This window comes from Armigeres subalbatus, chromosome 1 (assembly GCF_024139115.2).
Source record: "Armigeres subalbatus isolate Guangzhou_Male chromosome 1, GZ_Asu_2, whole genome shotgun sequence".
Lineage (NCBI taxonomy): Eukaryota > Metazoa > Arthropoda > Insecta > Diptera > Culicidae > Armigeres > Armigeres subalbatus.
Window position 1 is genome coordinate 289,825,056 of NC_085139.1, and position 24,428 is coordinate 289,849,483.

At 39.0% G+C, this 24,428-nt stretch overlaps 1 protein-coding gene across 3 annotated transcripts in view; it reads right to left on the bottom strand.

The window, feature by feature from the left end:
- Positions 1-24,428, bottom strand: part of LOC134207700 (uncharacterized) — a 322,256-nt gene that overhangs the window by 70,498 nt on the left and 227,330 nt on the right. For all 3 annotated transcript variants that reach the window (XM_062683514.1, XM_062683512.1, XM_062683513.1), the window contains one exon: positions 23,878-24,091. In XM_062683514.1, coding sequence (XP_062539498.1) covers positions 23,878-24,091 — 214 coding nt within the window. The remainder of the gene's footprint in view (positions 1-23,877; positions 24,092-24,428) is intronic.

Consider the following 24,428-nt stretch of genomic DNA (forward strand, 5'->3'; position numbering starts at 1 on the left):
CAGACGGAAAGAGAAGATATGGTTCTTTCATTCAAATAATGCATTTGCCCGGCAGAAGTCAAGAGAGGATATGGGTCCTTCTTCCAATTCGAGCATTTGCTTGGTTTAAGACAAGGGAAGATATGATATGATCACTTGCATTTGCCTGGCAGACGGCAAGAGGCGATATGGATCCTGAGCGATTCCAAGCAACAGCATCAAAATTTAAGAAAATTTTTAATTCATGATTTTCTATTGAGTTGAAACTTTGCACAGTTTTTCAATTTCATCTAAATCGTCATTTTTCGATATCAAATCTTCATATTGAGTCACGACTAACTTTTCAAAAGGGTGTATGTGAAAATGGTTCAAAAATATTTAAAAAACTGCACAGCAAAAACGGAATGTTCGATTGTTATGATTTTTTCAGCAAAGTTAGACAACTAAATGGTCATTCGTAACAACAAGTGCACAGTAAAACAAAATTTTTTTGCCTTTAAAAATATCATTTTTGTCACAAAAACTCAAATATCTCAAAACCCTATCTTTTTTCAAACGTAATTTTTTTAGGGAAAACGGTCCATTATATTAGCTATCTACCATAAAAATTTGGTGATGGTAAACTAATAAACAAAAAAGTTATGACATTTCAAACATTTCACAATTTTCACATATAGTAAACAAAAAAAATTTCCGTGTATTTTTTTTTTCAAGAATCGCAGTTTGATGCTGATTTTATTGTTAAGGGCCTTGCGTGAGTTAAACAAGTTGTTTGTATGATATTCCATATTTATGTATTCATCGATATTATGTATATTATATGTATAAATATTATATGTATAAATAAATAAAAATGAATTAATATTATCCTAAGTATTAAATTAAATGTGGCAGTTACACAATGTTGTTATAGAAACTCTAAGAGTTTTGGGTTTGAATTTTGGTATGGGTTATGATATCATGAAAACAGTTTATTAATACTTATTTTTATTTATTTTTATTCAAATTTTTAAAATATCGAACACTTTTGAATTATTATCAGCACAGTTTGAGTATAGTTTTGCTTTAATTTTATTTTCCGACAATGGAATGAAACAGTGAAATTTTTGGGTTCCTTGGATCGTTTTCGCGTTATTAAATTGCTCGCTGAGCTCTGAAGCCTTTATTTCGTACTCTTCAGTAGTAGTAAAACAAAATGATAATTTGGTTAAATCTTTTTCTTTTCTACGATTTGCCCAATCAAAAAGTTCTTTCGCAGTTTTAATTGGATGCTCACGTTCTTTGGCTAAACTTGCTCTTGTGGCCATGCGCTTTATTGTTCCTCCAATAGCATCACAAGGACCTTTGCCATGTGATGTAGCAAAAAAATGCCATTCTGCATCAATTCCGTACATTGATTTAAATTGACATAGGCTCGAAAAATTCTTACGATTTTTGTACTGCGACGCTGCTCCATCAGACATGAAATATATCTTTTTGACTTCTTTATGCTTATCAACGCGTAAAAGTTAATCATTTTTTCAATGAACAAGTTTACGGATACTGAATCGTGTCTTAAATCTTCGGAAATTATAATAAAACTTAAGTGTTCAATTTGCGTACTTCCATTAAAATAAATAACGAATGGATGAATTGTAGCTTGTTGTACGTTCCAGTGATGGGACTGCACTTCATCTTGCAATACAAAGCTGTAATTTTCAGAAAAATCACAAATGACTAAAATTCACCATTTTGTAATGTATTTTTCGTATTTTTAAAAAGCTGGATTGTTCTGTTTTAATGAAATCGTGAGGGATTAAACTTTCTAATTTCAAGCAAAAATATGACACAAACTCATCTACAGGTTTTACAATAGTTTCTATGTCACACCTATCCGTGGTCACCCATTGCTCAAATGATAACTGATCAATATATTTTTCTTCAAACTCAGCGAATAAAGTATTTTCCAATGATGAAGAATCTGGACAATCCGAACAAGATCGTAGATAGCAATTTGATGTTGTATTTTCACACAAAAGACTACCAGTTAACATTTTAATATCCTTTGTTAAATTGATTCTTTTCAAACTATGTAAAATAAGATTAATATTCTCATGGGTTGTGCACACACACACATTATGTGTTCCTGAATTGGAAAGAAGCTTACATTGCCTTGGCCGAAGGCTTGCAAATGAGGAAAAACCTATTTTAATATTATCGTGAATTTCCTTGAAGCGTGTGTACGCTTCTTTCAAAGTCGTCATCATTCATCGTTTTTGGATTGCTTGACGCTTTCCATCTTTTTTCTTTGATACATAATCTTTTTGTCCAGGCATAGCTCGACTTACTTCATTCTCTTCAAAATATTGAACTACTATTTCTTTTGTCTCATCTGTTAATGCAGTACTAGACCTAGTATTTTTGGTTGAAAGACAGTTATTCTTCAATTGTTTTGCCTCTTTTACTGTATTTCTATTGGTTTTGAACTCATCAATGGCATCCTGAATAGACCACGAACTTGGCAGCATCGACAAAATCAATAATTTTTCTTTCCTTGTCGTGGCTGCATTCGAGAACCTTTCCTTCATATTTATAATTACCTCATCGTAGTCTGTATTTTCCACATCATCAGGTCCTAATTTGAAGAGGTTTCTTCGTACAGCTTCGTTTATTTCACGGTATTTGTTCTCTGGGTAATAAACGTAGTCCATCTTACTCCATTTAATCGGAGTCACTTTTATCCCAGCTATGCCCTCGTTAAAGCGTTCGATGTTGACCTTTTGGATACACTCATCTTCCGATTGATTTGTTGAAACAGATTTCGCTGATGGTACGGTGGCAAGGCTCTCAGCACTTAATACTTCTGGTAATTCCTCAGTTGTTGTCGATACATCTGGCAATTCCTCAGTTGCTGTCGTTTTCGTACTTCCTGCGCTCTGCTCAACCGATGATATACAGATTGCTCTTTTGTCAACGTTTAGACGGCAGGACGTGCAAATGCGTAAATTTGTATTCAATGTGGACATTGGAGCATAACCAGTCGCTTTCAGTTTATCTATGGTGCTTTCGGTGAGATTTCGTAACTCTTTTGAACACTTTTTCCATCAAACGGCCTACAACAGTTGAGAAAGCGGCTACTCATGTTGTTCGTAATATTTCAATAAACAAAATCACTTTTAAGTTTTTACTGACTAGTTTGGTGTCATTTGCTTGACTGAAGAAAAAATTACTATAAGATCTTTAACAACCTTAGTAGTAGTAATTTTTTGCTTTTCGTGAGCATTGTCATGGTATGTACCTATCATGCATTTGTTGTTGTTGAAGATACCCGTTTCCTCCCGATCATAAAGTCTATTCTCTAAGAGGTATATTTTTGCAGGTAAACTATAGACGTACACTTGTATATACATCTTTGATTTTGCAGCTTTTGTCTTAAAAATAACATTTCTGATATGTTTCTATCAACGTTATTATCAACAGGTTTCAACACTACTAAAAGAATTTTTCGCCAGTCACGTGCAATGAAAATTATGACACTATCAATACTTTTGATCACAACACTGGATCGTGTCTAAGTTTCTTATAGATGCTATGAATAATTAAATCAAAATATCATGAAAACAACTTGTTTAAATCACGTCCCTTAACAATAAAATCTGCATCAAACTGCAATTCTCGAAATAACTTACACAGAAAAAACAATTTTTTTTACTAAATGTGAAAATTGTGAAATGTTTGAAATGTCATAACTTTTTTGTTTATTAGTTTACCATCACCAAATTTTTATGGTAGATAGCTAATATAATGGACCGTTTTCCTAAAAAATTACGTTCGAAAAAGATAGGGTTTTGAGATATTTGAGTTTTTGTGACAAAACGATATTTTTAAAGGCAAAAAAATTTTTTGCTGTGCACATTTTCTTAAGAATCACCATTTAGTTGTCTAACTTTGCTGAAAAAATCATAACAATCGAACATTCCGTTTTTGCTGTGCAGCTTTTTAAATATTTTTGAACCATTTTCACATACACCCTTTTGAAAAGTTAGTCGTGACTCAATATGAAGATTTGATATCGAAAAATGACGATTTAGATGAAATTGAAAAACTGTGCAGAGTTTCAAATATTTTCGAAATGGTCGCTCAGGATCGACTGACATGCCCCCGTGGAATGCCTCTCCTTCTTTCAATCTAGGCATTGATCTGGTTGCAGAAATGTAAGCATTTGCCCAGAAGGAGGCAGAGAGAGGCTATAAATCCTTCGTTCAACCCAAGCATTTGCTCGGTTCAATCTTCTTCTTCTTCTTCTTCTTACTGGCATTACATCCCCACACTGGGACAGAGCCGCCTCGCAGCTTAGTGTTCATTAAGCAGTTCCACAGTTATTAACTGCGAGGTTTCTAAGCCAAGTTACCATTTTTGCATACGTATATCATGAGGCTAACACGATGATACTTTTATGCCCAGGGAAGTCGAGACAATTTCCAATCCGAAAATTGTCTAGACCGGCACCGGGAATCGAACCCAGCCACCCTCAGCATGGTCTAGCTTTGTAGCAGCGCGTCTTACCGCACGGCTAAGGAGGGCTCGGTTCAATACAAGGGGATATATAATCCCTTCTTTAAAAGGATGCATTTGCTACGTTTACGCCAAGCGAAAATATAATCCATTCTCAAAATGAATCCTTTTCAAAAAATATGCATTTATTCTCTCTTCAATTCTATACTTTCAAGCATGCATCAATCCTGTCTAGGAAGAGAAAATATGGCCTAATAGTATGCCTGGAGTCTCATCAAGCTATATACCAAAAGACTCAGCTTGAGCGTTTTGACTTGAGCTCGAGCGTTTTGGGAGTGCGCGAGGAAAAAAAATCAGAGCGCATAAGAGAATACGAATTCCTTTCGCGAGTAGACAAAAATAACTCATTAATATCAAATATTGATAAGATAGCAAAATAAGATATGGACATGATTGATATAAGAGATAAAAGATCCGACGATAATATCAATATTTTGCACTAAAATATCATGCCAAGATCAAATTATGGTATTTGTAATAAGTGATCAATATCAAGTGCCATTAGTTTGTTGCTATCCATAGCTTATCTTGATATTCAAATGATATTTCGGTGCATTTTTTTGATATTATTGCCTGTTCTTTTATCTCTTATATTAACCAAGTCCATATCATGTTCTGTTGTTCTGGTCATGGCTTCTGCCCGGTTAATAAAAGGGAGAAATGGGCAAATTTTCTGGTACACCCTTACATAAAAAACAAAACTAGCCACCAATGTCAAATTTATTTAATGCTGATTTATCTTGCTGGAAGGAGTGTTAACATTTGAAATGTTCCCATTTTTACAGGAAGCTTTTTTATTCTGAGCCGTCGAGCTTCGCCTCGCCTAAAATTAATTAGTTAACACAAACATCCATTTGAATTCACAATTTAAATTTTAATGTTTGCTTTACGATTCGATGTCGTTTGACAGAGTAAACGGCCAAACTTCTTTTTTTTACATTCCAACTTGGGTTCCATTTGCTTGATTAATGTGCAAGTTGATGATGATGATGATGATGATGATGATACTACCATCTATTGTAGCAAGGCACCTGCCGATAGCACTGGCCATATCTGACAAACGATTTGATCATGATTATATTATTGTTTATATTTCATCAAACTCCTGTATGAAGGGCCAAAATGGGTGGGGTGGTTCCATAAGCAGAGACACTTATGCGAATCCACGGGATGAATAGAGAATCTCCTTCCAGAAGAAAGTTCGTACATACAATAATATAATCTAGCCCTCATTTCCCAGATTGACCCAATAGATGGGGAGAAGAGCCCGCCCTTTATCCACGAGATGTTAACAATAGGAAGTTGGCGATTCCACTCTTCCTATCCAAATCGCTTCAATCGGGTGCCCTGATGGTACTTTTATATAATCATATAGTTTCGATGTTATATATACAATGGAATATATATAATGGAATTCTCTCACCGAATTTCCACATGTTTGTCCTGGATCGGCGAGACCGTCTCTTCAATATCAGCATGCTTTATATAAGTAGCTGTCTTCAAGGATGGAAAAGCCAATTATTCGTCGAGGAATATCCTTGTTGAATTTAGGAAATATGTTTCGTTTTGAATTGTAAATTTTGAATAGAGTTCTTGAATCCTGAAGAATAAAAGCAGTATCAAAAATTATAACACTAGATTTTTGTGTACTCTGATTTTGCCCATCCAATTTGAAAAATATTATAAGTTTAATTAATTAATTGATTAATGTTCAAGTTATGCAAAAATTAGAGTTTTACTTGCATAGAAGCTCCCCCCCCCCTTCTTAAGCAGAAAGGGGTTTAGAACTAGCATAGAAACATTTCTTGTCTTCAAAGTGATGCAGTGAAATCAATAGCATTGCAATGTTTATTATAAGCAGCCATCATTTGATTTAGGGGTCCCAATTTCGCTTCCCAATCGTTCAAACTATGGCAAATAAAGTTCGATTTCGCAAAGGTCTTTGTGGGATATAAAAAATTAATTTAGATAATATTGCCTTTGAGTCGAGAATATATAAGAGAGCGTGAGAGTAAATCGTCGATTTCCCCTCTTGGGAAAAAATGTTGCAAAAGGCAGTTTTTTTTTTGAAAACTAAAGCGAAATACAACCAAATGAAGCATCCACCGGATATAATTATGTCTTCGCTATTGGATGATGTAGTTTTGAAACAAAAATACTTCCCCCATCCAGCTGGAGACTGCTTTTTCTCCTCGGTGGGTGGTTTTATTACTGGGGGTGGTACGAGCACGTGGCTGTCTTTCTCGTCAATGACTGGATGACGGTAATTTGAGCCTTAACAATAATGTAAAAGGGCTATACAACTGAAAAACGCACTTTGACAACCTCACTTGTTTTTGAAATATTGATTTTAAGATGGTGTAGTTGAAACTCGAATTAATAAAATTTGTGGTTACATAATTTAAGGTTTCAAGCAAAAATTATTAATTTTTCAGCACAAATTGATATTTACCAATTTTTTTATATAAACAACTGATATGGCTTTTATATCGTAAAAAAGAGCTTTGGGCAAATTCAGATATTGTCGTAGAGTCTGGCTCTGAAATCAGCAAAGGAATACGACATTTTCAAGCGAAACATCATTTGAACATAATCCCTAGAAGTGCAAGGGATATGTCACCCGTTCTAAATATTTCAGCACACTTTAAATATAATTTTTGGTCCTCGCTCGTCTTGCCCCGAGGGAGTGGCTATTAGATCTGTTCAAAGTTCAAAAAGTTTTTTAAAATCGACCGGTCAACTGGTATTTATAATTCTTATGCTAAGATAGACTTCTGGTAAAAATTTCAGCTCAATTGGTTGAAATTTAGGTGTGCTTCTAATTGATTTAGTGTTTTTGGCATGATTTGCCCTGCCGTACAATCCTGCTTCCAAATATCATGTATTGCCAAATGGTGGAAACAACGATGGCTCGGCAAATCTCAATTATTAATCACACAGTTCAAATAACAATTATGCCAAATGACATGCAAAACTGCCATTATGCCAAACGGGGTACAATCAACGGAAATCTTCTTACGGACGAGTTTAAGGTGATCCAAAAGTAACGGCAGCACTACGAAGAGCACCTGAATGGCGAAGTGGCAGGAAACGAAGGCGGCATGGTGATGAACCTGGCAGAACGCGCGCAGGACATACGTTTACCGACTCTGGGTTGGGATATTTAAATATGGTGGTGATGCACTGGCTAGTGATTACTCCCAAGGTTTGGGAGGATGAGGTTCTGCCGCAGGAGTGGATGAAAGGTGTCGTGTGTCCCATCTACAAAAAAGGCGATAAGCTGGATTGTAGCAACTACCGCACAATCACATTGCTGAACACCACCTACAAGGTACTCTCCCAAATTTTATGCCGCCGACTAACACCAATTGCAAGAGAGTTCTTGGGGCAGTACCAGGCAGGTTTTATGGGCGAATGCCCCACCGCGGACCAGGTGTTCGCCGTACGTCAGGTATTGCTGAAATGCCGCGAATGCAATGTGCCCACACATAATCTATTCACCGACTTCAAAGTCGCATATAAAACGTTTGATCGGGACCAGCTATAGCAGCTAATGCACGAAAACGGATTTCCGGACTGATACGGTTGATCAAGGCGACGATGGATGGGGTGATGTGCGTAGTTCGAGTTTTAGAGGCATTCTCGAGTCCCTATAAAACACGCAAAGGGTTACGGCAAGGTGATGGTCTTTCATGTCTGCTATTCAACATCGCTTTGGAGGGGGTAATACGAAGGTCAGGGATCGATAGAAGTGGTTTGATTTTTACGAAGTCCGTCCAGTTATTTGGTTTCGCCAACGACATTGATATTATGGCACGTAGCTTTGAGAAAATTGAGGATGCCTGCATCAGACTGAAAAGCGAAGCTAAACGGATTGGACTTGGTCATCAACACGTCGAAGACGAAGTATATGATAGGAAGAGGCTCAAAAGAGGTCAATTTAAGCCACCCACCACGAGTTTCTATCGGTGGTGACGAAATCGAGGTGGTTGAAGAATTCATGTACTTGGGCTCACTGGTGACCGCCGATAACTCCGACTCCGCAAGACGCTCCGAAGAGTGTGGAAGATGATATTAGCATTTACATAACATATCATTGTAGAAAACGTTTGAATTCACGCAAAAGTAATACACTCATCTCATTATTGAAAATAGGAGTATCAATCGCAATCGATTTTAAATCGCAGCATAATAATGCTTTCTTTGAATGAACGCATCTGGCTAGTAAAATGCGAATTGAGGAGATAAGGACTTCTTTCAATGATCGCGTCTACTCGGTAAATCATATATGACCGAAGACGAAAATCAGTTTTAAGAGATAGAGCCTTGCTTTCTTCAGCTAAAATATTCAAAATTGACTATTCCATCCAGGAAAAATATTGAACAGGTCAAGATATGGGTATTAGGATGATCTAGAGCATCCAAACTATCATTGAATTGTGATTTTGATGATCTAAGGAATAAACACTATACTTTACCATATTCTGGTTAAATACTCGGATAAAATTTTTGTATTAATCGTCTCGCTGCTAAAATTTTATGGAATTATTCATACGTAAGCTACTTTACTCTTACATATAAATGTTAGTCGCAGTAACAAACACTTTCGTGCAATACAGAAACCAAATAATACATGCTTAATTTAGTTCTATGTAGGAACGCATTCCACATTTATTGGTTAGACTGTCATGATACCCCTTGGTGCTTCCAATATTTATAGAAATTGTAGACATGTCGTACTTCGTACGTGATCTAATAGAGCCTCAAGCTCAAAACTCAATTGAAGTTCAGCGTTGGAAAAAACTCAAAATCTCGTTTATAAACGCTTATAAACGTTTCAAATCCCTCGTGAATTGAAAATCATTCATCTCAGCACCTAAAAAATCATGACAGAGTTGAATCATCCATTTGAATCATTTCTTTTGTTCTCCTTCGTAAAATAACAGGTAGATTAACGTTCAACACATAGAACAATGGATACTCTTGCGTGTGTAAACAATAAATTTCCCTCAAATCGATTATAAACACTTTTTAGATAGGAATAATTTTTTGGGAAATGAATGACATGATCCGTTTTAGAATGAAAAACTCAAACGTGATGCATTATTTTAAATTCGCAAACGAGTTAGTTCGCGCGGGAGTGCTCAATGATTTAGTTTTATGAATTATTTTACCAACACTGGTTCTTATTGAGAATACTGTAATATGTATGAAATATATAATATGTATAACACGTATGAAGCAAGTAAGTATGAGAGTGCCAACGCCTTCGGTTGTAACTTACTCCAATTCTGATCGATTATGGAGTAGCAACAATTCACATGCCTACAGCCGGTCATCGAAGGATCGAAAAGTTTCGATGCGAAATATGTCGTTTTTTCGTAGGTACGTACTGTGTAATGATGTCCATTGGAGCTATTCCAACTAACAAGCAAGTTTGGGAACCTTTGCATCACTCTGTTGCTCTTGTAGACCTTCAAGATCCAGACTCAAGAATATTCTGGAGTTCCGTAATTGTTCTGGGAATACTGTGATTTTATATAATGATATATAATATAATAGGGCCCTCCTTCGCTGTGCGGTAAGACGCGCGGCTTCAAAGCAAGACCATGCTGAGGGTGGCTGGGTTCGATTCCCGGTGCCGGTCTAGGCAAATTTTGGATTGGAAATTGTCTCGACTTTCCTGGGCATAAAAGTATCATCGTGCTAGCCTCATGATATACGAATGCAAAAATGGTAACCTGGCTAAGAAACTTCGCAGTTAATAACTGTGGAAGTGCTTAATGAACACTAAGCTGCGAGGCGGCTCTGTCCCAGTGTGGGGATGTAATGCCAATAAGAAGAAGAAGATATAATATAATAATGATTTTATATAATATAATAATGTTCCATGATGCTTCTTCAACTAACGCACAAGCTCGGGAACCTATAAATCACTCCAATATCTGAACTCAAGAATAGTTTGGAGTACCGTTGAAATTCTGGTAACACTGCGATTTAATAAAAATAGTTTAATTATGTCTCAAGTAGCATTCCCAACTTCAGATTGTGATTGAAGTCCCATGAAATTCTTTGTTGTTTATGTAGATCAGCAAGATCTGAACTCAAGGAAGATTTGGAAGCTCTAGAAGATCAACAACAAAAAATTTCCCACGTGTATCTACTTTTTCATGGTTTGCATACGTTTTATACGCAGTGTGTCCAAAATTCATTTTGAAATAAGGAGAATCCGTATCCAATCGGTTAATGATCGCCTATGTCCGGTATAAAGCGAATGGTGGAGTTAATTCTTTCTTTGTACGATCGCATCTGCTAGGTATAAGGCACAGGGACTACGTAATACCTTCTACCAATGAACGCATCCGTCCGGTAGAATCGAGGCGAATTGAGGGGATAATGCCTCCTTAAAATCAGCACGTTTGCCCTGTATAAGGCGTGATTGCCTCGATTAGTGAGAATAGTGAACATAACTCCTTCTTTGAAAGAATTTGTTTGCCATCGTAAGGATATAGAACATAGCATAGCATGAGAGTAGACTATGGCGCCCATATACAGATAAGTCTGACTTGCGGTTAGCGGCAGTATACACCTCTACTTTGAACTAGAAACAAATAAATTTTTTGTACAAGAAAAACAACACGAAAGTTTTTTTTTTGGCCTTTTTCAAAGTGTTATAAATTGACGGTTGTGGGGACCCTTATTGGTTCGGTTATGGTCACCCTCATTTTATTGATAAAGCATTCAATATCGTTTTAGTTGTCTCCTAACTTATTTTTGATTACGTTGATTACGACGGGGAATCCCGTCCCATTATTTCCTATTGAAAATTGGTCAGATCGGACTATGGGATCAAAATTTATGGCCAAAATATATTTTTTTGTAATGAACGAGAAAGGCATTATTACCGATTAATCAGGATTTTTTGGATTGTGATGCATACCAATAAAACGTAAAACAATGAAAAATTGAAACCCATTTACCATAAGGGCTATTTTAGACCTTTCTTATGTGATTTTTTTCAATATCCTCCTTAATGCACCGAGGGAGGCATCATCATCATTGCTAGTAGTAAGGTTATACGTCTAGCTTTCCATTGCTATACAAATATCGGCATGAGATCAATCAGGGCCAAAGTTATGGACCAAACACAAAAGGGTGCCCACAAACGAACCTCCTCCCCTACCATCCTCTCTTTTTCCACAATACGGGTAAATGTTACATTCGAGTGAATGTCGTTCGGGTAAACGTTATTCGGGTACTTGGTTTCCGTGTTTTTGTTTTAGATACCAAGCCAAGCAAACACCTGTACGGTCTGGTTTTCTTCAAGTTCCCAATAAAATGGAAACCTACTAATTTAACGCCCCAACCCGCATAGTATTTCGATATCGCGATATGGTATATCCTTGATCAACGGAAGATTGTGCTACAATAACGTAAAAATCGGTAAAGTATCTTCAAATTTCTCTAATATTGTAAGGCTTTTGCTCCTATCAGTACTGGAAAAGGTCGTGATCGTCATAAGACACACAGCAAAGCGCCTTTTTCTATTGCTGGCGACCAAATGAATGAATCGTGGGTTCTTTGATCAATTTCGCATGAAAGGCAGCCATGAAAGAATGTTGTGCTTTATTTTGAAATTAAAATTTCTAAGTTATTTTAGTAGATATATGCGAAGAATAGTGACTAGTCGATAAATTAATCACACTCCTTCACCGAGTTGAAAGTGGCAATAAACACAAAAATAAAGCAGGTATTGCATACTTTCATGCCCTGTCACGGAACAAATATTTTTTGAGATTTTTGTAGCATGCCATTCATCCTTCGCGTTTCTATAGATATTGAAAGGGGCAGATATGTAAACATCGTGTGACATCTCTCATTGAAAATGAGAAATTACAGTACTGGCTCCTATAGTTGCGTTGCGAGTCCCGTATAAAAACCATTTTAAAAAAATTTAAAAATAACGTTAACGACCAGAGTACCAATAATTGGGAGTAAATTGATGAATTTTTAAGCAGTTTTCTAGCAGAAAATATACATATTACAGATAAGCGAAATTCCATACCAATTGAATCTACGCGCCTAAATAGTGGAAAAGTATGCTTAGTTCTTCCACTATTGGGCGTTTTGCCCTACCATCTGAAGAAATTGTGTCCAACAATAGAGACGAGCCAGCCTAGGGCTACAAGTCTTTCTAATAAAGACAAAAAAAAGGGCCAAAATTTCAGGCCTTCCTTTATCGTTTCAGCATCACTTTATTGCTCTATTGCTCATTACAATGGGCAACCATCGAGTATGCCCAAACTGATTACTTCGAGCTGAGCCACTTCACAACTACAATAGATGGTGACGTCATTTCCCGCAGTGAAAGACATCACTACCAGATGGGCAGTCTGATTTATTTGACCAACGTCGTCAACCAGCGATTATCTAAAGCATGGGACCTTCCGTAGACCATCGAGCCTCTGCTGAATAACGACGACAATATCCGAAAGCAATCGACATATCTACTCTAAACCTCAGATCCCCCCCACACCCTCGATTGCATTTGCCAGTTGAAAGGGTCAACCTTTGAATAAGGACCGGTATATGTTGAATCCACCATACAGATTATGTATTTCACTCAATTTGCAATACTCTCCTGATACGAAGTAAGTGTTATGAAAGAATATAGGCTAGATGTACCAGTTGTGGCTATAGCACCAGTTGTCGCACTAGTGCTTTATATACCAAATGGCCAATCAAATCACCGCAAACCAAGTTCATATCGATAAAGCATATTCATATGATACGATAACACCTTTGATTTCCTCCAAAACAAGCAAAGCATAATTGATTTTGCCTAATTTTTGACGTCCTTTGCATCAGTTGTCTTTGCACTAGTGGTCTTTTACTTATTTTTTTAAAATAGTGGTTCTTATGTATGGCGACAACTGGTACACCCACCCTAGTCATATTTGATGAGAAGAAATTCTTGATATTATTACCAAGATTTACCCAAAAAAACTCGATATTACGCAATAAGAATATTATTTTGAGCTTGGGGAGAATATCTTTACTTGCCATTAGACGAATTCGTACAACTTCTTTTAGCTCCACCACATGATTGTACCTTTGACAGATACGTATTTCGTATGATGAATTTTACAATTTTTCATTTTATCAATTTTTTCGAATGACGCGTTCAAAAATTACGCACTAGGTCAAATTGTTCAAAAAAATAGCAGTTTTTATTTTCGTTATATTGGCCAATTCAAATGTCAAATTCAACAATTTATATTTTTTAAATTTTAAACTTAGTGTCTCACAGCACCTGAATTCAAATTGATAACATTCCAATCAATTGTTTTATTGATATTTCCAAAACAAAAACTGCTATTATTTTGAACAATTTGACCATTTGAATTTGAACGCGTCAAATTGATACTTACTATGTGTAAAATTCATCATATCTGTAGTTCACTGCCAAAATTTCAGCTCAATCGGTTATCGGGGTGGCACGGCAAATGCTGGGTAAAGCGTACCATTGGTACTTCGCGTACCTGAAGGAATAAAATAGACCCCATCTCGCGGTCCTTAGCCTCTTACCCAGCAACTCCTATCCCTACCTCCCCGCGGTGCTGGCCGGGATACGAGCAACCTTAGGGAAGATCGGGTAACCAACCCCGGTGGGAACTATGGTCGTATGCTGACAGGGAAGGGGGAGTTTGCTCCTCTCCGGAGGTGCAAATCTTATTGAGCGTCTGTTCTCCATGTCAGGATCGGCTCACAACAGCGTCTGTTCTCCATGTTAGGGGCGGCTGATCATCGTCCGAGTACCAGCGAGGGACTCTAAGTGAAACTGTGCACCATGGTCCACCGGAAATTTAGGGGGTTTGGTGTCAGGCCCTGCAAGCCAGCCTTTAAAAATCATAAGCAACGAACAATCAACAACGGACCGGAACCATCGGCGAAGACCACTGCGACGGAAAGGGACTAGCGATTGGAAACTCGGTTCGTGGAACTGCAAATCTCTCAACTTCATCGGGAGCACACGCATACTAGCCGATGTGCTCAAGGACCAGCATCGTAGCGCTGCAGGAGGTTTGTTGGAAGGGATCAATGGTGCGAGCGTTTAGAGGTAATCATACCATCTACCAGAGCTGCGGCAACACATACGAGCTGGGAACAGCTTTCATAGTGATGGGTGATATGCAAAGGCGCGTGATCGGGTGGTGGCCGATCAATGAAAGAATGTGCAGGTTGAGGATCAAAGGCCGGTTCTTCAACTTCAGCATAATCAACGTCCATAGCCCACACTCCGGAAGCACTGATGATGATAAGGACGCATTCTACGCGCAGCTGGAACGTGAGTACGACAGCTGCCCAAGCCACGACGTCAAAATCATCATAGGAGATTTGAACGCTCAGGTTGGAAAAAGAGGAGGAGTTTAGACCGACTATTGGAAAGTTCAGCGCTCACCGGCTGACGAACGAAAACGGCCTACGACTAATTGATTTCGCCGCCTCCAAGAATATGGCAGCACCTACTTCCAACACAGCCTCCCGTATCGGTACACCTGGAGATCACCACTGCAGACAGAATCACAAATCGACCACGTTCTGATTGATGGACGGCACTTCTCCGACATTATCGACGTCAGGACATATCGTGGCGCTAACATCGACTCTGACCACTATCTGGTGATGGTTAAACTGCGCCCAAAACTATCCGTCATCAACAATGTTCGGTACCGACGACCGCCGCGGTACGACCTAGAGCGACTGAAGCAACCTGATGTCGCCACTGCATACGCGCAGCATCTCGAGGCAGCGTTGCCGGAAGAGGGTGAGCTCGATGGAACCCCTCTTGAGGACTGCTGGAATACAGTCAAAGCAGCCATTAACGACGCAGCGGAGAACAACGTCGGGTATATGGGTCGAAGTCGACGGAACGATTGGTTCGACGAAGAGTGCAGACAGATTCTGGGGGAGAAGGACGCAGCGCGGGCGGTCACGCTGCAGGAAGGTACCCGGCAAAACGTGGAACGTTATAGACGGAAGCGGAGACAGCAGACCCGCCTTTTTCAGGAGAAGAAACGCCGCCTGGAAGAAGCAGAGTGCGAGGAGATGGAACAGCTGTGCCGTTCTCAAGATACACGCAAGTTCTATCAGAAGCTCAACGCATCCCGCAAAGGATTCGTGCCGCGAGCCGAAATGTGCCGGGATAAGGATGGGAGCATCTTGACGGACGAACGTGTGGTGATCGAAAGGTGGAAGCAGCACTACGAGGAACATCTGAATGGCACTGAGAGTATAGGCAGTGAAAGTCAAGGCAGAGGAGGAGATGACTACGTCAGTTCAGCGGACGATGGAAGCCAACCAGCCCCTACCTTGAGGGAAGTTAAGGATGCCATTCAACAGCTAAAGACCAATAAAGCAGCTGGTAAGGATGGTATCGGAGCTGAGCTCATCAAGATGGGCCCGGAGAAGCTAGCCACTTGCCTGCACAAATTGATAGTCAGAATCTGGGAAACTGAACAGCTACCGGAGGAGTGGAAGGAAGGGGTTATATGCCCCATCTACAAGAAAGGCGACAAACTGGAGTGTGAGAACTTTCGAGCGATCACCATCCTTAATGCCGCCTACAAAGTGATATCCCAGATCATCTTCCGTCGTCTGTCACCATTAGTGAACGAGTTCGTGGGAAGTTATCAAGCCGGCTTCGTTGACGGCCGCTCGACAACGGACCAGATCTTTACTGTACGGTAAATCCTTCAAAAATGCCGTGAATATCAGGTCCCAACGCACCATCTGTTCGTTGATTTCAAGGCGGCATACGACAGTATAGACCGCGTAGAGCTATGGAAAATTATGGACAAGAACAGCTTCCTGGGGAGCTTACCAGACTGATCAAAGCAACGGTGGATGAAGTGCAAAACTGTGAAGATTTCGGGCGAACACTCCAGTTCGTTCGAATCGCGCCGGGGACTAAGACAAGGTGATGGACTTTCGTGCCTGTTGTTCAACATTGCGCTAGAAGGTGTCATGCGGAGAGCCGGGTGTAACAGCCGGGGTACGATTTTCAACAGATCCAGTCAATTTATTTGCTTCGCGGATGACATGGACATTGTCGGCCGAACATTTGCAAAGGTTGCAGAATTGTAAACCCGTCTGAAACGTGAAGCAACAAAAGTTGGACTGGTGGTGAATGCGTCGAAGACAAAGTACCGTGATGTGCCCTAATTTCGCGCGCGCCCTAACTTCGCGCATTATAAAATCATTTATTTTTTTCATTTTTTAGTTACCAGTCAAAACTGAAAAATCTGGAGGATTACAAAATATCATTGTTGTTTAATGTTTTTCACGAAAAAAATTTGAAAAACAAACTTGGTTTAGTACACCAAATAAAATTATTTCAATTTGATCCTCCCATCGACCGCCATATTTGCTTGTGCTTAGCACAGCGACGAAGAACATGACCCAAGTCGACAAATGATTTTACTGTACAAAACTGACTACTTTTTGCAAATATTTGTATCCATTATGCTCTGTTGGATATGTTTATTCGTCATTACTATTGAAAAGTGTAAAATTTTATGTATTTTGTGTTTATTTAGACTTTCGCTTTGTGAGCGAAATTAGGTATATGAGAGTAATTATGGTGCCTAATTTCGTTTATTGTTGTTGCGTAGTTTCATTTGCAACATTCTAATGAAACAAAAGCAATATAATACACAGGACAGTTTTACACTGAATAGAACCCAAAAAGTTCATTCCCATACGCTTTTTATCTAATTTTCAGGCGGATAACCACCGCAATCGACTAATGTTGACGTGAAAAATCTTATAGATCAGTGCCTGAAATAGCTACCAAATCCGAAGTGTAAAATGATGCTAAACTTAAGATAAAACTACAGCAGCTTTTTCGATAATGTATATAATATTGAAGATGTCTTGAATAAAACACATATTTGAAGATGTCCTATGAGATAGAGATAGCGGAATTTAAGACTTTCTTTCATGACGTCTCGAAAATTTAAACTTTTTTTATACACCAGCTAAACATTGCTCATACAATGCCTTTTTTTCGTAAAATATGGTTTATATTTCAGAAGCAAACGATATTTTAGGAATTATGACTTGTGTCAACTAAAATGCATAAAGTAAAATCTAAGCAAAGCTTTAGGGTCGAAATATAGGCACATACCATTTCGACTAAATAATGGGTCACTGACGGCTGTCTGATACCGTTATCTGCATATTTTGAACAATGGATGCATGCTTCTATTGGTTAATTGATTATATTTCATCAAACCAATAACGATATTGAATTCCAAACATGAGCGAAGTTAGGAACACTTTTGCGCGAAATTAGGAACTATCCTATTTTCTTGCGCGAAATAAGGAGCATACAACGGTCTCGGATTCATACTCCAATTTTTTTTAAATAGCAGCAAAATTTGCAAGTAACATTTTTTTCTGAACCTAGAATCCTTCTACTACGTGATGCAGTAGCAAATGTTTCCAAATGGCCACTACATGTTTTTTAATGAACGTTTTACCTTTGTCAGATCTTAAGTGCGCGAAATTAGGGTACTTCACGGTACATGCTTGTGGGCGGAACCGAGCGCGACATGGCCCGCCTGGGAAGCAGTGTTACGATAGACGGGGATACCTTCGAGGTGGTCGAGGAATTCGTCTCCTTTGGATCCTTGCTAACGGCTGACAACAACGTTAGTCGTGAACTAAGAAGGCGCATCATCTGTGGAAGTCGGGCCTACTACGGGCTCCAGAAGAAACTGCGGTCGAAAAAGATTCGCCACCGCACCAAATGTGTCATGTACAAGACGCTTATAAGACCGGTTGTCCTCTACGGACATGAAACATGGACAATGCTCGAGGAGGACTTGCAAGCACTCGGAGTATTCCAGAGACGGGTGCTTAGGACCATCTTTGGCGGTGTGCAAGAAGACGGTGTGTGGCGGCGAAGAATGAACCATGAGCTCGCCCAACTCTACGGCGAACCCAGTATCCAGAAGGTAGCTAAAGCCGGAAGGGTACGATGGGCAGGACATGTTGCAAGAATGCCGGACAGCAACCCTGCAAAGATGGTGTTCGCTTCCGATCCGGCAGGTACGAGACGGCGGGGAGCGCAGCGAGCGAGATGCGCAGACCAGGTGCAAAACGTTTTGGCGAGCGTGGGGCGTATCCGAGGATGGAGAGATGCGGTCTCGAACCGTGCATTGTGGCGTCAAATTGTTGACTCAGTGTTATCTGTTTAGATGTTAACTAATTAAATGAAATGAACGGTTATCGGGGTGCAAAGTTACAGCTTGTCAAAATTGACCATTTTGTATGAAAAACGGCTAACGCTGCTATTGTTCTGAACACAGATGTAAATGTTTTTCTAGTAAAACTATTGTTTCTTAACGTGTTGAATAATTGTAAATCATTTGGCCTGACTAGCAAAAAAATGAATGGTTCATATGAGCACCTCTGGGCGCATGACGTGCTGAAAACAAACGAGTAAAACAAATTCGTCTTACATTTAGTGCGTTTTAGTTAGTTTTTTTGTTAACAGACTAAATCGTGCATTCTTTTGAAAAAAAAACAAGATTTTTCAACACAGTGATTCGGAAAATGAATTTGAAAGGTTCTCCGATGAAGAACCTAGTGCCTTTAGTGGATTCCAACAGGAAACTTATGAAGTAGTGAGGATTTTTCCGACTTTCATTTTTTGTTACGAGTAGAATACTTGAAGGTTTGATTATAGATACTGACGTCATACACCTCGTCATCATACCAGAAGAGGATGAATCGGATGGCGAGAATTTAGATCTGAGTGACGACGAGAATGAAGTAGATCAGCTAAATGCTCTCTCACTCCCATTGCCGGATAATATTGAAGTGTTTGATTACACGTCCGATGGGGATAAGACATAGACAGTACATGTCGAGGCGCAACCTTGCTTTCAGTAGAAGGTTTAGGAACTCGGGCCAAAGATCATACGAAAAAACAAGTGCCAATCAGGAAAACGTCAACCAAAACAGTTGATTCCTGAATGGTGCGAAAGTGATCATGCGTCTGTGGATCCTCCGAGCTGTGAGAGCAATTATCCTGATAGCGATAATGACGCTGCTTGTACATGGGTAGTGAGCGGAGATATAGTTTTGAACCTAGTTATGTCTTTAGATCAACATAAACACTTCCAGTTGTTTGCCGATAACTGGTTCTCTTGTTCTGCGGTGGTGACAACAAAATTGTACATCTACATATAGCAATATTCAACCTGCCGAAATGGTAAAACCCAAAAAAGTATTTTTTAGGTATCGATCATACTTTATATTGTAGGTTAAGCGATGGTCTGCAAAAGTAACAGTTTGTAGAAATCGAGCGAATACAATCAAGGTATGGGAGGTATTGATCTCTACGATCAATTGCGGCGGCAATTTATCGTACTGACATTGACACGAAAAAATACTATCTTCGAAAAAATACTACCTACCTGAAGAAAGACACATGACATTGCTTGAGTTTCGTATGGATGTAGCAGTTTCGCTGATCAAATTGTCCAGCGCAAGGGAAGGCCATCCAAAGCTGCGCTTGGCATTCAAGTGAAAAAAAACCTGATCGGTGGTATCAGAACCAACCGTCGAGATTCGTTTCGATGGAATTTCACATTGGCCAGAGATTACTGACAGACAACAATGCCGCCAATGTAATCATCGAAACCATTTTCACGTATTCCCGATGTTCAAAATGTAGTACTCCGCTATTTTTGGCAAAAGTATCCTCAATAACTTCTGTAATTTTTGCTAAATCGTTGGATTCGATTTTCCGTTCTATTACTTAACAAATATATAAAACTGATTGTTTATTTGAGAACTTGATGCATTAAAACTCGTATATTATTTTACAATGTTATGAAAACTCATATGTCGTGGGTGATTGTACGACAATTCCCCGAAAACCAATTCCCCGAATGCAATTTCCCCGAATGAAATTTCCCCGAATAACAATTCCCCGAACGTAACATTTCTGAATGTAACAATTCCCTGAATGCAACATTTCCCCGAATGTAGCATTTCCCCGAATTGTTTCCACAGTGCAGATAAAACTAAAACTGAAAAAGGAATCTGCGTCGTTTAACATAAAGTCGCATAATTGGCTTTTGACATAATTTTGAGTTGCAACAAAAGTGAGAGTCGTGGGACAACTCGCTTAAAAATTGTAAAAAAAAGATGCTGGGACATTGGGCCGAAGACAATTACAGTCAAACCTCCATGAGTCGATGTAGAAGGGATCGTCGACTCATGGAAATCTCGAGATGTGGAATAGAAAATCCTTTGGAAGCTGATTGAAGGGACCATCTAAGTAACCCAGGAAATATATTTTAATATGGCATAATTTGCTTCCATGAGTCGATATCGAGTCATGGAACATCGACTAATGGAGGTTTTACTGTATGCCGAACCATCATTAGGCCAAGTAAGAAGTAAGAAGTGAAAAATTAGTAGTGAGTAGTGAAAAGTGAGACGTGAGAAGTGAGAAGAGCGTAATGAGAAGTGAGTAATGAGAAGTGAGAAATGAGAAGTGAGAAGTGAAAAGTGAGATGTGAGAAGCGAGATATGAGAAGTGAGATGTGAGAAGTGAGAAGCGAGGTGTGAGAAGTGAGAAGTGAAAAGTAAGAAATGAGAAGTAAGTACATAGTAAGAAGTGAAAAGTATGGAGTAAGTAGTGAGAAGTGAAAAATATGATGCAAGAAGTGTTATGTGAGGAGCGAGAAAGAGCGAAATACGAAGTGAGATGTAGGAAGAATGAATGGAAAAATAAGGAAGAAGGATAGAGATATAGGAAGAAAATTACTGCGTGATCTGGTATAAGGCGAAGGAAAAGGATAATGTTTTTTTTTATAATCGCTTCGCCCGGTATTAGAGGAAGACGAGTAATAATGCCTTCTTAAAATGAACACGTTTGCCCGATATAAGACAAAGAGGGTAGATAGACCCTTCTTCAATTGTACACGTTTGCCTGGAGTAAAGCGAAGGAAGGAGATAATGCCTTCCTTAAATGATCGCGTCTACGCACTATAAGGACAATGGAGGAGATATTGCCTTCTTTGAATGAACACATCATTTTTTTCGGCTTATATAATTGAAATTTATTGCTAGATGCGATCTCATATATTATATCTATTCCAGCCAAACTCGTCTACATCAAAGGAAGAGACTACATTTATCATAACCTTATTGCAGGCAAATTCCTACTTCTGAAAAGGTAATTTCATTCTACTTTGGCTTATTTCGAGCTAACGTCTAACTTTAATGAATTGATCACATCTACCGTTTCCATAGACCAGGTAGATACAGATTTTTAAAGAAGGAATAACATTCACTTCTTCATTATTCTGGAAAAACATCTACTTTCAAAGTAGAGATCAAATTAATCCATTGCGTTATTCCGAGTAGATGTACTACTTTTAAAGAAGGGATCACATTCACCATTGCCCTATTCCGGGCATACGCATTATTTTTTTAAGGATTCATATCCACGATTACAGTAAATTCTTAAGAAGAGATAGACCTTACATATGACAGGAGTTTGATTTCGCAAATTTTTACCATTATGCTTTCAAACGGAATTTCTGTTCGCGATACTGCTCCACCAAATAAATTCAGCCTATGTTCGAATATTTTAGAAAAAAAAATGAATAGGAAACACTTTATTATAATATCTTTATAATTTAACAATAAGATATATAATTTAACAGTAAGGAAGATCAAGGGCATACAATACTATCGAAAGATTTGGTCATGTTCGGCATCTCCAAAGAGACACTCTGGAACAAATCTTTGAACGCTGCTCTGTTCGGGCGTCAATAGTCGATGACAATTATGTGTTTGCAAAAACTACTTTATTTTCGGGGATTTGTTACATTCGGGGAAATGTTACATTCGGGGAATTGTTACATTCGGGGAAATTGCATTCGGGGAATTGTTACATTCGGGGAAATTGCATTCGGGAAAATTGCATTCGGGGAATTGGTTTTCGGGGAATTGTCGTACAATCGTCGTGGGTTCGTGGGTCGAACACTTCATTGCTACCTCGTAGTCGTTTTGTAGCTTGAATAAATGAAGCATACCGCCATCGGAGGTGAGAATGGGTCATCGCTCTCACCGGCAGCCTGAAGGTCGGATAGCAAAATTGTTCGAAAAGGTCTCTTATATTTTAGTCTTCTTGCCCTCAGATACATCCAATATATTCTACAAGCATTCTGAGTACTTGAAACAGTGACTCATTCTCACCCCCATTTGACACATTGTCACCCCCGACGACGGTATGTAATTGGCGGAATATTTCATTAATTTCTCGGTTAACCTGAACTTTCACAGTTTTTTAAATACCCCCTGAATTTTCTTTGATTTTTTGTTTTGTGAATTTTTTCGTGGGGTTAACTCATTGCTTCATTGACGCTGAAGGTCTTAAACGACCAAAACCAAACCGTGTAAAAAAAAAACCTGGGTGTAATAGCTTTCGAAAAGGTCAGATAGTTTGATTAGTATATTAGGGGAGCTGTTCCATTTTCCATCTCATTGAAAATATATTCATCTCATCGCGAAACAAAGAAATACGGCACCAATTTCGTCGCTTCTTTTTGCTAACATGCGTGCTCACTGCTGAAAAAAATCACAAAAATAATAAACAAACCAAATACCTTTTCATAGGTTTTTTTTGTGAGACCAATATCGGAGCTATGAGATGAAGTCCAGGAGCAGTAACCCTACTTGCTGCATGGCTTTGCTTTGGAATTTGTTCGCGGTTCAATGATCATTTTAATCATGAAGATTCCACCAAATAAAACGTAGCACGATTTTTGTATTGAATTTGTTCTATTAATAATGTTTTATGTCATTAAAAATAGAAAAAGGCGTTTTATTTAGCGTTTGATGGGCGTTTTGGAGTATTGCCCCTATACAAATACAAATTGGAAGCAACCAAGAAATTGAATTATGATTGAATATCATAGAGCTCTAAACTGCCCAAATGCTGAAGGTCTAGAGGGTCTAAGTAGTTATTAACTAGATTGATCATGGTTTATTTAAACATATCCCAAATCCCAATCAAGGTTGACAAACCCCCTAATTCAAATTTGTTAATAATAATTATAAATACCCTACAATTATGTTCTCGGCCACGTTTCGAACCCGCCATGATTAGCTCATAGCACTCGGCGCATTAGCGATCACGGTCAAGGTTGTCACCGACGATCAAGTTTCAAACTCGAACTCCACCGGATTCTTGCGAATCAAAATCATACCTTCGTCAATCGATAGGAGAAAAGAAAACATAAAAACACCCACCTGAGTGGACGCCTTCCCGGCGTCGCGCAGCAACGTCAACCGCAGCCGGTTGCCCCGCAGCTCGGCGTGCACCGTCCGCCAGCTGCGGTCCTGCGAGCGCTTCCCGTCGATCAGCGTCACCTTGATGTTGAGTTCGCCCTCGCGCAGCACCGGCACCGAGGGATCCGCCGGCGAGTCCCGGAAGTGCGCCAGCGCTTTCGACTTGGCACTGTGGCTGTCAGGGGAAAAAGGGACGATAAAAAAAATACGATGTGAGGCGTCGTTTTATTAGTTGGGAGGTTTTTTTTTCGACACTTGTTACAGAGGGGTGCGCTCGGCATTTTGTTACATAAATGTGGCAACATCAACACATCAACACGGATGAGTTATTAAAAAAGCGTATAGCTTCGGTGAGCATTTACTCGAGTGAGGAAGATCAAAGCGGGCAAAGATGAATATGATGGTGATGAGGATGATGATGGATTTACTCAAAATGTGATACGGATCGGCGTTAAAACAATTGTAAAATACGTAACGCCATACGCGAGCTTACGAATGTGTTGTTTGCAAAA